Source organism: Cyprinodon variegatus, unplaced genomic scaffold (assembly GCF_000732505.1).
Source record: "Cyprinodon variegatus isolate N-32 unplaced genomic scaffold, C_variegatus-1.0 Scaffold85, whole genome shotgun sequence".
NCBI lineage: Eukaryota > Metazoa > Chordata > Actinopteri > Cyprinodontiformes > Cyprinodontidae > Cyprinodon > Cyprinodon variegatus.
The window spans coordinates 596,153-610,796 of NW_015150538.1; the positions used below are offsets into that span (position 1 = coordinate 596,153).

At 37.3% G+C, this 14,644-nt stretch overlaps 1 protein-coding gene and 2 non-coding genes across 3 annotated transcripts; 2 read left to right on the plus strand and 1 right to left on the minus strand.

Annotated features, from left to right (window-relative positions):
• Window positions 1-81: 81 nt before the first annotated feature.
• Window positions 82-4,547, minus strand: LOC107083835. Its single transcript, XM_015373331.1, has 3 exons — window positions 4,360-4,547; window positions 2,701-3,159; window positions 82-747 (listed from the first exon to the last, which is right to left on the minus strand). The coding sequence occupies exons 2-3, from the start codon at window positions 3,151-3,153 to the stop codon at window positions 148-150; spliced, it is 1,053 nt and encodes a 350-aa protein (XP_015228817.1). The 5' UTR covers window positions 3,154-3,159; window positions 4,360-4,547; the 3' UTR covers window positions 82-147.
• Window positions 1,546-1,619, plus strand: trnai-aau. The gene has a single exon. It is a non-coding gene; the product is annotated as a tRNA-Ile (tRNA).
• Window positions 4,548-4,631: 84 nt separating the features above from the next.
• trnaf-gaa lies at window positions 4,632-4,704 on the plus strand. The gene has a single exon. It is a non-coding gene; the product is annotated as a tRNA-Phe (tRNA).
• The last annotated feature ends 9,940 nt before the right edge of the window (window positions 4,705-14,644 follow it).

Consider the following 14,644-nt stretch of genomic DNA (forward strand, 5'->3'; position numbering starts at 1 on the left):
GTGAAATGACTTTTAGCACATCGTATTACAGTTTGTTGTGGAAGACAGGGAAGAAACAGAGCTGCTTTCCAAGTATGATTACAGCCAGAAAGAAGCAGTTAGAGCTTTGGTTTTTCAAATGAATCGGGCCCAATGTTACAGCACATTTTAAACCCTCACTGAACAGAAATGTTTGGTCATGAGTGTGCAAATGTTCTGCCCACATCCCCAGCACATTTGCTTGACATGTGGAGAACCCTGTTGTACCTTCCTGTTGCACAGTGAACAATCAGCCACAGCAGCTTCGACATTGGGGTTTCTAAGATTATTGGCTAGAAGCTGTTTAAGGTTTTCCAGCTCTGCGTTCGGAGCCTTAGTAATGTCCACAACCTTTATTCTACTTGGGTCAAAGACGCAGTCCTCCTCTAGGCCGCTGGGCACTGCTTTCATGCCACAGTTGGGGGGTACCCACGCGGTATCGTAGCCTTGCGCGCTCCAGGTGTACTGCATCGGATGGTTGTCTTTGTCGATGCGTTTTACGCGCCCAACTCGTACGTGCAGCTTGAGTACCACTCGATCTGAAGCGTTAATGTTCAGAGGATAGCGTTCCGCCTTCTTCCTGTCACGACTTACATACACACCCTTTCCCAGCATGCCCTTCTGGGACTGCTGAAAGCCATTGGTAATGATGAGATGTGCGTTGGCAGCCGTGGTGCCATGGTACATAGTGTAGACGCTCCGATCTTTGGGCTCTTGGGAGGCCCCCAGCTCCAGACAGGAGTCATCATCATAGGTCACCTCCCAGCCAAAGTACTGCAGTGACATCCTGCTTCAGTTACAGGGTGATAGTCAGGCTGTGAAGGAAATAACTATCATTAATTTGGGAAAGTTGACTAAACTGTTTGTGATTAACCTAAGAAAACATTTTAAATCTGCATCATTGTTGTTTTGATACATAAGGATGTAAGGAAACAACCCTCCAGGCCCCTTTTCCTCTTGGTTATAGTGGATATGCCTGATTGCTATATTTTATATCCAAACATTTTATATTACCTTATTTAAATTCAGCTTTACAATATGATTTGGAATGAACCTATATATTTCCGGATGAACAACGACAACAAACAATGCATGCCTCGAAAAAGTAATATTCCTTTTATTATACTTAAAAAAGGAAATCCCTTCTTTAAAAAGAGAGTCATGATTTAAAAGCAGACCCTGTAAGGACGTGAGACGTAAGAAAATCTCAACTGGTAGGTGAACATATCTTCAAACGGTTGAAAAGAAAAAATAACCATAGCCAAATCACAATAATTTATCTCGGCAGTGAAAAGAGATTTATAGTTAGTGGTTTAAAGAAAAGTCAACTTTCAGCTTACAGTCTGTCGTAATAATTCAACTCTATACGTCCTTTAACTCCAAAACTTACCGTCGTTGAGAAGTCGTCGGTTCTGAAGGGTGGATATTTGCTTTCTGTTTTGTATTTCGCCAAAGTTTCGATTATCAATCAACAGAATGGACGTCTCCTGTGTGTTTATAGATCTGCATCTCCCTTGCTGCGCATGTGGCCGGTTAGCTCAGTTGGTTAGAGCGTGGTGCTAATAACGCCAAGGTCGCGGGTTCGATCCCCGTACGGGCCATCCGTTTTTGGTAAGCGTTAGACTTATGGTCCTATGCAGTAAGTGTTGGTTGTTTTTTTAACCCTTCCATGCATGAATTATGATAAACTCAGTGAGAATGTGTTTTGAAACACCCTTAGCAATGTAAAATAAGTTTTGAAAAAAAAATGTTTTATTTTTACTCTATAAAGAAATATTTATCTGCCCACTCAAGTGGGCACTATGTACTCTATGCATTTATACTATAAAAATTATTATTATTATTTTGTTGGAATGGTGGTTCCTCTACTCGCCTGTAGAAACAGGTGTTTGGTCTTTTCTATCTATCTTGATATCTGCCTTTTTTTTTCTTTTTTTTTTCCATTGCATTGATCAACAAATCGGATTTTTCTGTATGGGATGATGCAATAGCTTCCACTAGATTTGACTTTAAGCATAAATGCCCAAAGTTGAAGTTGTAGAAAGAAGCACTTTCAAAAAACTACTTTGTAGTGATCACCTTGCACAGATTTTCAGGAGAAACATCACTTTAAACATTACTTTATTTTGTTTATTTCACAATAATATAGAACTTGGAGCAATTCACTTTTTCTCAGAGAAAAGAAGAGTGAAGATCACCAGAAACAAGAAAAAATACAAATGTATGAATGAGAGCCTTGCACATGCAAAAAGTGAAACAGAAAGGAGCAGAAGTGGCCAAAGTGCAGATATAAGATTTTCATTTGAGACAGGCTTAGATATGAACAGAACAGAGATTTTATCAAGTTCAAGCAGATAATTTCACAAAAAACTGATTTTTTTATTTATTTATTTTTGGCCTGCATTATAATCATTAAGGATTGCATCATTCAACTCTATGTTTTTATTCCTTCCACAGCTTCTGTCAAGGTTTCCTCTGACAAAAGTGTTTGGATGTGAGAATGCAGATGTTTAGGCCACACTTCCAGCACTTCTGCCTAATATGAGGAGCTCCTTGTTGGGTCTTCCTCTTGCACAGGGGACAAGCATCTTTCCCATCACCAGCTCGCCCCTTGTCCTTTTTAGATACTTTATCCAGAAGCTCCTTAAGCTCCTTTTCTATCGCAGCGTTTGGCGCTCTAGCGATTCCCACGACCTTCACCCTTTTAGGGTCAAACACGCAGTCTTCCTCCAGGCCGCTGGGCACAGATTTCATGCCGCAGTTTGGGGGGACCCAAGCGGTGTTGTAGCCTTGGGAGCTCCAGGTGAACTGCAGTGGATGGTTGTCCTTGTCTATACGCTTCACACGTCCTACACGAACACGCAGCTCGAAAATCACACGGTCATTAGGGTTACTTCCTAGAGGATAGTTAGCGGCCTTCTTCACATCCCTGCTTACGTACACACCCTTTCCCAGCATGCCACTGGACGACTGCTGAAATCCACCGGTGATGATGGCCCGCGCGCTGGTGATGCTGGTTCCATGGAACATGGTGTAGACTCCTTTGTTTTGAGGCTTTTGTGCTGGAGTCAACAACACACCAGGGAAACAGGCTCCATCATCCACCACCTCCCAGCCAGAGAACTTGATTGACATCCTGACCTGTTTTAACCAATAAGCAATAAGTAAAAGTAAGATTCTTCAATCTGGGTTGATGTATTTTTTTTTACCTTACATTATAATATAAAGCTTAAATTGCTTTAAAGAGGATATATTGTTGGAAAGCTAAACCTGTTTTATTTGTAAAGGCCCTCATACATAATGTTACCATGGCCTGAAATAATACCTCACAAATGCGATCAGATTTTTTCATTTGGTGAGTTAATGCCACCATTCACCAAAAGGAAAGTAAATGTTTGGACAGCAGTTGCACTTTAGTCACGTCCTTTCATCTTTTATTTTGGCAAGTCACCCCCTCTGTTGCTTTGTTCCTTTGCTGTATGTTCATCACCACCAACACCTGGTCATTTAACCTTTTATAGGGAAAGTTACTGTTATTGATCACTTGCATACCCCCTTATAAATGAAGTCCCCGGCCATCCCGAAGTGAGGTCTAGAAGCACAAGATCTATATCCAATCATTCAGCAAGGATACTGCTGCACATCTTATTTGACCAATTAGGTGAGCCCTTGAATGATATATTACCTAATGTAAATTACGCTGAAATAATAGTTAACAAGTCAAGAAAAAAAGGTAAAAAGCTAATTGAAAAGTTAAAAAGTAAAATTAAAAAGTTTAAAGCCTAGTTAACGATTATATTTAGGTTTATAAACCAAAAAATGTAAGTGACAGTATCAGCATTAATGCCTCTAAGGCAGAGGTCTTCAACAGGGGGTCTGCGACCCCTAGGGGGTGCACAGAGGTACTGCAAGGGGGTCGCAAAACTTTGGTTGCTTACTTTACACTTTTTTGAATGAAATTCATAATAACAACTTTATTTAATGAAACTACATTAGCTTTCACTGTAACGTTGTTTGCCGATAAAAATATGATTGGCCGTCCGTCTACTTGGAGTTATTATCGGACTAAAATTGAAAAATAAGAAAGCCTGTTTCAGGCAGCAAATATAACACTTAAATACCTCTGTAGTTGCTTTTTCTGGACAGGCCTTTCACACAATAACAGGAACTATTTCTGCGCTATTGATAAAATAAAACAAACTTTTTTTTAGCCAGTCTAAATAGAAATCTGTTTAATTATCTAAGCCCAATCAGTAAAAGCTCCGCGCGATTAAGGATTAACATTCTTTTGCAGTATAAAAACAACCTTATGGAATAAGAGGTTTTTAAAAGTGAACCTACCGTGATAAGTCGCTGTCTGCCAACCTGTCATCTAGTTTTTGTTTCGTTACTTTCGATTTCCCCGAAGCTGAACCTGACCACAGTACTCAAACAAAGCTTCTGGCTAAGAGTAGGCGGGTCTTATAATGGCAAATATACATGTGTGCTGCATGCTTATAGACCGAATATATTTTTGCATTTATAATAAAGAAAGACTTTTCCCCTCCACCCTTTGTAGGCCCACCAATCGCTATATATGTGAGTTTCTTGATCTGCGGTCTTTTTACGGTGTAGCCGAAATAGCTCAGTTGGGAGAGCGTTAGACTGAAGATCTAAAGGTCCCTGGTTCGATCCCGGGTTTCGGCAAGCATTCTTTTTTTTCCACTCTGATAACATTTGCCTGGAATTGAATTCTAATGTATTAGATTATAAAGCTTAAGCTATTATTATTTTCAATAAGATCAGGCCTAGTTACCAACTCAGGCCTGATCTGTGTTTTTGGATCTCATTCTTTATTTTCTGCATTGAAATCAGATGGGAGTTATGTTGATTAGTAAATTAACCAAAGCACCTTCTATTTCCAAGCCTTTTTGATGTTGTCTGCTTGTGCTTCATGGCTCTTCGTATTCTTATGACTTCTCTCTTGACTTTATCTGATAAGCACCTTATTTAACACACACGTGAGGCAAACCAGCTCTAAAGATGATCAAAGTCAGCTTTGCAGCCTTATCTTCAGGGCTGTCTTTGGTACAGCTTTTACAAAATGATCACTTATTTTTTTTTCTTTGTAGTTAATAAATGAAAATGTTGAATTATTGAAAAATTTTTATACTAATTTATTTTCTGATGTTCTGTTATTTAAAGACTGTTTATGCTTCCTGGATAATTGTAATATACGGTATACAGTATATAATATAAGTATTTTTATTTAAAATAAGTATCTTTTTGTATTCACAAAATGGCCAAGAAACAGAGATAGTTAGATTTAATCACTTCCTGATTTCCCCAAAGCTCTCTTTCAGCTGTTTTTCCTATATGTTGGATCCAGTTGACATATTGCTTGCATGTGTTTGTGCAGTAGTGACAGAAAGTTACCAGCAGTGATCATCCACCATTGTGGTATGCCTGTTTGATCAGCTGCAGTTCCAGTGTATTTCAATGGGCCTGGATCATCTCTGTCTCTAACTTCCTTATAGCTTCCTGCAGAAAACCAAATTCAGCCAATCAGGGATTCAACATAGAATAAAAAAAAAATAAAAGTGTGGAGTCTTTTCTCAAAATGTGCAGGGTTTAATATTTTAAAATAACATAATTCTTTTTCATTTTCATCTTTGTCAGCCTAAGTGACCGATGTAGCATCCCTATGGTCAGTCAGAGAAGGGAGTAATGGCAGTGACCTACTTTTTCTGCATTTTCATTTGTTTTATGGCAAATGCGTGACCATTGGTCAAGAGTTAATGTGCTGCCATCACAGTGATGTACCAGCCTTCGGAGTGAAATGAGCATTGACTGAATCATTGTCGGCGTTTGTGAGGAAGTCTGCTGCTCCTGCCTTTAGATTTATTAAAGTGGCTGCAAGCTTTAGGACATGATGCACATTTTACATCTTAATCCTAGATTTAACCATTTTCTAGTATTGGTCTCCAATTAAAAAAAAAAAAAAAGCATTGTCCAAAAGCTTTTAGGATGACTTTGCATCATATTTGCTTGCATTTATATGGACTCTGTCATACCTGATAGCACATTATCTTCAGGAGGATTTAAAAGGAAACAGGTCAATGAAATGTATTTCAGTGAAAACACTGAAATAAAGCAAACAAAAAAAAAACAAAAAACAAAAAAAAAAATTGCATGGCGTATCAAACAAATTCAGTAGTGGTTAATTCAGTTGTTGGGTTGAGGAAAACTAGCACTGTACATTAAACTAAATACATTGACTCTACACAAGTACACAGTGATGGCACCATGTTTCTGCGGGAAGTTTTCTTCAGCAGTGACCAAAGTCGATTGGAAGATAAATGAAGGACAGTACTATAAGACAACCCTCTGCTAAGCAATGGGTTGGTTTGGACTGTGGATTGTGTGGGGTTGGAGAAAGGTCACATTATTATGGCTAATGTATGACTCATTGAACAGCCACTCAAAAAGAGGCTTGAGGGCTGTACTTAGGCAAAGTATTGCTCCAAGCTAGGTGTCAGCAAGCCTTTGTATCTGTAGTAATAAGCTGGTGAGATGATGTTAATAAGATCAAGACATTAAATAAAGATTTGCAACATACCTGGATGAAATGAAGCTAATATAGATATGTGTCATTTATGCCCTGGAGGCCTTGAAGTATCCATAATTATCTTATCTAAAAAATGAAATAAAAAAAACAAAACAACTGCATTACAGTCAAGTGTAAAATCGCAGTGATGCTCTGGTGTGGACCAAAGTGACATACACAGCTGTTTCAAGGGCAGCATGGCTGGTGTTAGGTCATAGCAGCCAGATGGTGCTGAAAACATACAAACAACAAAATACAGACAAAGAGACATGTTGAAGGATATACAGTTTTACTCATGTCTACTCCGGCCATTGTTTTTATCACTGGTGCTTTTCATCAGATCCACACAATTCAGCATAGATTTTTTCTTATTTTATTTTTAATTTTCAGTTGTGCAATTTTTTCTTGGAATGTAATCATCTACTGCTCCCGGTGAAGAAAGCCAGAACAGCTGAGCCTTTTCAGCTGGAGGTTCCTCACTGTAAAAATGGAGGTTTTCCTCTCCACTGTCGCTACAAGCATGCTTAGTGTGAGGGATTGCATTCAAATCAATGAGTCGATGCAATCAACTGGTTTTCCTTAGATAGAAAACTTTGAATCAATTTGACTGTATGATCTGCTGAACTGTAAAGTGCCTTGAGATGACATGTGTTGTGAATTGCTGTTATATAAATAAACTGAATTGAATTGAGCTGGTGGGAGAAAACTAAATCATAGCAGAGGAATGAGAGGGAATGACGCTAAGCGTGAAAGGCAGGGGTTATAACAGAAAGGAAACACAGTTATGGAGCACATGAAAGCCGAGCCACTGCCAGGGAGCAAATAGAAAATAAAATGAATTTTAGTTCGGTTCACTGTAGCTTAATATTGATAATACATTACCAATTCCCAAAGGCTGACTTAACAGAAAGAGCAGAAACAACAAAAGATTTTCAATACTGTTAAGCTCTCTTTTACTCTAATTTGCATCTAAGATATCCAGGAATGAAGTCAAAGTGATAAGCATGAACTGCCTGATCCATTATCAGCAGTAAGTTGAAGCTTCCTTCCTTCCAACACTTGGTTTAATGTAATAATTACTCATGCAATGGCTTTAAGTCTGAATATATCAGATCTCTGTGGGTATTTCAAAGTCTATCTGGTAGAGCTTAATCTTGCAGCTAACAACTGAGATATCTGGTTGTAAATGTTGGCTACTTCTTTGCCCTTTTATAATAGTGTTGCAACGACCGTTGCAGTTTATCCAAAAACCTCTTGCCTCCAGCTCACTCGAATATTAACGGAAAACATCCAAAAGATCATTAAATGAAGTATAATTTCGATTGCTGCCTTTATTGGACCATAAATTAGCTCTTTGTTTAATAAGATTCAGTCTGTTCTCTCAGAACTGAACTCTTTAACCTCTCTGGGATGCAGCCCTGGAGTAAAGGTAGAAATTACACCTTACATGTAGGTAAAAAAAAATAACACTACTAGAGATGATTAATAGAAGCTAGGAAATAAGAGAAAATGAGGAGAGCTCAGGAAATGTTTGATTGTTGTGCATTCTGTATGAGCATTTAACAGATATATCCTAACGTTCACTTAATCTGATGCTTGCAGATCCCATGTGGAGGAGCAGTGGCTCCACTCCAAACTTTTCCGCAGATGACAGAGCTCCTAATTTCTCAGCCACCCTATGAAGGAAGCACATTACAGCTGCTCGTTAGCGGGATCTCATTCCTCCTGTAATGACCTATGTTTTATGAGGCTTTATAAGGCTGAGAACGTGGACAGACTGTAACAAAGAGCTTTGTTTTTCATTTCATTTTCTTTAACAGAAAAAACCAAAGCGGCACCCACACCTGCCATGGTCCAGTTTGATTTGTCCCTCTCCCGCTTCATCGTTCTAAGACACATAGTTCAATTTGTCCTTTTGAGGTAGATACAGCGAGCACTTTCAAAGATGACTCCAACACCATGGTTTATTCATCAATTGCAGTTGGACTTTGAAATAATTCCTCTGAAAGATAAAGAAAGAAAGAATATTAGCACATTATTAAATTATTAACGTTTCATGTCTATGATGTCTTTCAAAGTCAAATTCCTACTTTCAGCACACAATCTTAGCCAGTAAGGCTAATTCTGATTAAAGCCACTCGCTGCACAGATCACTAGCTGTTCTCATTGTTATTTATTTCCTCTTACAGCCCCTGGAGCTGATGAGAAGTGAAGCTGTTTTTTTTCCCAGGCACTGCACCATTCCATCAGGTGTAATCAAATCAGCTGGGAGTTTGTGCTCAAACTCCCAGCTGATTTGATGGGTCTGTGTTCTGCAAATCAAACCGTCAAGGAAATAATGTAAAATGGGTGCTAAATAAAAATGTAAACATCTGTTTTTTTCTTCTTATCTTTCTTTAGAGCACCAGTATTTTTGTCCACACTGTCTATACCTGTAGTTTCATGCATGGCTGCTTGATCACGCATACGTTGACAGGTTGGTTTTTCCTGCAGCAGCTTGAAAGTGACCTGCTGTGGATGGAGACATGCAGAGGCTGCAGACCTGCTGCCATCTCTAATTTTATCTCTCCCAACTAGAAACATAATCAGAAAATAAACAGGATGTGTAGCCTTTATATAGTTTCTGGCTACAAAAATGTGTTGCAAATCAAGACAAATCATCCATTAAAACAAATCCAAGAAGAAAGGTTGTTCCTACGCAGCTAAATTCAGGATAATAATTCATCCACAAGAATAATGAAGATTGAATGAGACGTTGTGCGCTGGTTTTCTTGCTCTCAGGTTGTCTTGGTGTCCCAGCTAGCGCATGTGTCACTGTGCCTCCAGCTACGGTGGATTAAGGTTTAATTTTAGCAATGTGATTTACTGCGCTGTCCACAAGGTTCTCAACCTTATTTCAAGCCCGTCATCCAGGGCAACTGATCTAATTGATAACAGAGATGGATTTAAAAACTGAAATTCTTCCTAATGTAAACAAAGTGTTTAGAATAAAAACATTACATACTCAAAGGTATAATGTAGGACTTTCGCAAATTTTTGAGAAGACTTGCCATCTTCACTTAAAAAAAAGAATGCACATGCATTACCCTGTACCTCTTCCCGAGATGGAACGTCTATTAAACACATTTCTCCTCGTGCACGCTCTGTTTAAAAGTTGCTGTAACGTTCATACAAGCTTACTTTCCAAACGAAGATTTGGAATTTTTACCACCATGTCAGACTCACCACCGTAAAGAGAAAACGGGGATGAGCACGTAGGACGACCTTACGTAAATATATCACCGGAATAATTGACAATTAGGAGGACCACTTATTTTGATGATCCACCAGGAAAAAGAACATCCTCCACTATACCTTTAATTATTCTGAATTATAAATCATGGAAGATTTGTTAAAAAATGTCTTTATGAAAAAAATACAGAATAAGGTAGAAGTTTTATTAATTTAGTGACTTTTTTTCAGACAAGATGCTGTGAAAGTCAAAGGATTTGATATTTTTCCCATCATAAGAAAAACTCAATCACACCCAAAACAATCTCATTTTTTTTTAGCTTTTTCTCCCGTCGGCTTAACAGTATGCATGTTTGTGCTGACACATCAAATGTGTGAGCTGCTGGCAGACTTAATCACTCCTCTCTCCGTGTGGAGGGATTCTGGGAGGATGAATTCTTTAACTGTAAAAGCAAACAGAAAATGTTTAAGACCATCACAGCTTTTGTGTTGCATAACCAATGCTCCTAAAAGACTAATTAAAAACACATTTCTCTAAAAGACATTGATTTTGACACTTGAACATTTACTGAACATTCTTCGTTTCTCAGAGAAACCTCCTTTTTATATACTTGTTACACTTTAGGGTAATTTTAAAGCTTCAAAGTATATTTTTTCTGTATAGCTTTAGTCTTTTGTTTTAACTATTTATTCTTATTAAACTCTTTTTTCAAATTAAAGGTACAGAAAAACCTTTAAGAAGGTTCTAACCCTTTTTATGAAGCAATCATTTCTGTAATCAGCATTTTTTTATTAGTCTGACGTGATTTCAAATCTTCATCATCATCATAATAATCCACAGAAGTAAAAGCTAGAAAACATCAGCCTGTGTAATCAATATGTGTTCAGTTCAGAATTGAGTCACTGATATAAATTACTAAATGCACTTATGAATAATAGCGAATGTAACAGGTTTTTGTCTAACCTTCCTCACACTCCTGTAGAACAAATAGTTTTCCTCCAGACACCAAGAGTCAAACAGACTGTTGATGCAGCGCTATGAAAAGTATTTCCTACCTCACAAATCTGGAATTCAACCCATATGAGAATAGGTGTAATTTGTGTAGATGTTGTCGGTTTGTTTCCAGATGGTGCACATTCAGATAAAGAAGTTGCATAAACCTAAGTCTTTGCAGAAAATAGGTTCCTTTCCTTGTTTATTCACAAATGAATTTAAAAACCACTGAACTGAAAAACAGTGTTTATTTTTCTGCGTTGGTAGAAATAAGATCAAGAAATACATTTTCTTTACCGTATTACTATCTTAATCACTGATTTTGAGCTTCGGAGAGTAAATCACATGAAAACAGTGAACAATCAAGTATAAATTAAACCCTGCCGGCGACACAATATCAAACAATCCTGTCTTATATTTTTAAAAGCTGTTGGATTCAGTGAAACAGCTCAGTTCAATCATTTGGAATATCTGTGTAAATGTTGAGTACGCAGGTAAGTGCCGTTTTGAATGAGCCTCTTACCAGGGGCAATGGGATCACTATACAGAGAAGCTGTCCAAGTGCCGACTCATCAGTTTTCCATTCTGATTCAGTGGAAATGCTTGTTGCAGCTGACAGGCAGGTCTCTCTTGGCACGTTTGCTCCCATATCCATCCAATTAACTAAATGAGGGTTCAAAGCAAGTCCGAATTTGTAAATAAAATATTTTTCTGTGTAGAATAAGGAATGAAAATAAAACATAACCCTCTGCCTAAGCATATTTAGGCCACATTCTGAAGTGAAGGGCTTCCTTTTAGAGGAATATGACTGTTCTAAAGTAGAGTTTAGCGCTGCTATAAATCAGTGCTCTACTGAGGGTTTATTTTATGTGCAACAACAGAGGTAAAGATCCTGCAGCAGAAAGCATCCTTCATCATCCCTCTCACAGTTGAGGCCAAGGTTGCATGCCATTAATAACTACATTAACATATTCTATTTGATCTTCAGATTCCCCTACTATGACCTGTTTTTGTACATTTGTGCTACAGTTTGACATAGATAAGAATGGATTCTTGTCTTTTTTCACTGTGCTTATGTAGGAATGGTGTTAGGTGAGGAGGAAGCACAGGTCAGCAATGAAACAAAGACCAGAGGGGATGAGGTAATGAGTTATTATGCAAGCCACAAAATGAGACAGGGGTAACATTCTCCAAAGCTGGACCTAATTGCTGGAGAGAAAATATACACATGCCAGGACATGGCTGCTGTGCACAAAACAATTTGACATAAAGAGGTCAAATATCCCAGTTCTTTCTGTTCAGTGGCAAGAGTACTTCCTTTCTATTGCTTCATGTTTTTAAACTTACGGTATTTCCCAATTAAAACCACCAATTCAAAAGTCTTAAACTAGGATCATATTTTAAAGAGCATAATGAACTATAATACAACTGTGAGATGTAGATAAAAAGCATACTAATATATATTAGTAGGACTCTTGCATATGTATTTAGCACACTTTATTTTGATATTCTACAACAGAGTGCAATCAATTTTTTTCAGAAACCATCTAACTTGTAAATAGAATGCATTTGTGTGCAGATTGATCTCTCTATATATGCAGCTGAGGTTTGTCTGAGAATATAATTAACTAAAATAATCAAAGAGCAAAGACCTCAGCAAACAGATGAGCAGCGTCATTTGATCTTTCTCCTTTAAAAATGGTCCCCTTTATTTCATATAATTAAAAGATTCACCAATCACTAGGCTGTCTTTAGGAAACACTTTTTTATGCATTTAAATTTATATTGATTTGTTAACTGTATTCTTCATAAAATATATTGCAAAGGTTTATTATCTTTGCTAAATCTATGGTGTGGTTGAAAGACTTTTTTTTGCCTCCGATCATAATATTTTCTGCTAGTCTTTTGACCTAAATTATTTATGTCTGTCAAGATTATTTTATGTATTCATGCCAAATAACTCTAATGCATAAGCTAAACACAATGCTTTCAGGATGCTTTTCTTTAGCAGGGATGAAAAAAATGTGGATAGTTAATGAGAGGATTAATGATCCTGAATAGAACACCTGTTAGGCTGCAAAAGACTGGAGACAGGGAAGAACTTTAAATTCTGGAGCTTGAGCTTCAGCCAGTTCAAAATATTTCCATGTTGGAGAGTAGGGCTGAAACAATTAATCGGATTAATCGTGATTAATCGATTATTGAAATAATCATCATAATTTAGTAATGGATCAATCGTTAAATGGAGTATAGAGACAGTTAAATATGCCTTTAGCTGACAGAGAAACCTACTTATAACAGAAATTCTATCTAAATTGTAAAAAAAAAAAAATATATTAACCTTTTGCATTTAAGATAAAAAAAAAAATTATGTCTGTCAATATGCTCTATCCTATGGAAGAGGTTGAGGGCCACGGAAAAAATAAAAACATTAACTGATTTTTAAATATCATTTTAGTTTAATATGTGAAAAAAACTGAATTCTGACTTTAATCTCAGAATTTTTTATCTTAATATAGTTGGGCACCATGAAGGAAGAGATGTGGGAGCACTCAGCTCCCAACTCACTCAAGATGTGAGTAGTTTGGGGGGGCCAGTAACACATTGGTGGAAAATGACGGAATTAGGTGACTTTTTACGTGCCTGATGCTTCAGGATTCAGTCACAATTTTGAGAAAAAAGTCAAAATGCTGAAATTAAAGTCAGAATTCTGAGAAAAAAGTTAGAATTCTGAAAACAAGGCAGTATTCTTAGAAAATAGTCGGAATTCTGAGATTAAAGTCAGAATTCTGAGATTAAAGTTGTTAGGTTTCTGTTTACTGTTGTGTTTTTCTTTTGAGTATCCAGTTTTGCTTTTCTCCTTGTTTCCTAGTTTTTATGGTTTAATTCTTAATTTATTGTTTTATTTGGTTTTTTTCTCCGTTACTGTCATAGTATTGGTTCTGTTATATTTGTTTTGTTTTGCTCCTTGTTTTCTTGTTAGTGGTTTTATTTTTATTTTGCTGTGTTCTCTAGTTAATTCTTAGTTTCTGTTTCAGTCTTGGTTCTGTTATGTTTATTTTTGAGTGTTTAGTTTTTCTTTTCTCCATGTTTTATAGTCTTAGTGGTTTCATTATTTTCTTGTGTTTTCTAGTTATTTCCATTCTTCCAGGTTTTTCATTTGTTGCCCTCTGCTGCCCTCTTGTGTTCTCCTTCCTCCCTAGCTCCTGTTTGGTTTCTGCTCTGTACTCACCTGTTCCCAATCTTCTCATTAGCCCTCTCTTTGTCTCTGTCTCCTTTAAAAGCCCTCTCTCTTCAGTTCCTCCTTCTTGGGTCCTCGTCTAACCTCGGCTGTCTTCCTCCAACTCGTCTCTCTGAGCCTTCCTCCTGGTTACAGTTCTTCCCCTGTTGACTCCATGGTTTTTTGGTAACGTTTGACTTGAGTTTTTTTTTCTATCTTTGAATTTTGGACTCCTGGTTTCTTGTTTGTTTTTTTGAACCTTGTTTTCGTTTTTGGATTTTTGGTTGCCTTTTTGTTTGGACTTTGTTTTTTCAGTAATTCATCATTAAATCAACCTTCTGTTCAGCTCTGCCTTCCTGCCTCTGCTTTGGGTCAACAATCCTAAACCAAATCTGGACAAAAGTCAGAATTCTGAGAAAAAAAAAGACAGAATTCTGAGATTAAAGGCAGAATTCTGAGATTACATTTCCCATTAAACTGGGGGAAAAAAAGAACTTTTTATTTTTTTTTCAGTGGCCCTAATCCTTTTCCGAACTCCTCATTTGGAAAAGTTTTAGTTTCACCTGGTTTACTTTCCTAAAAAAAAACTTTTTAA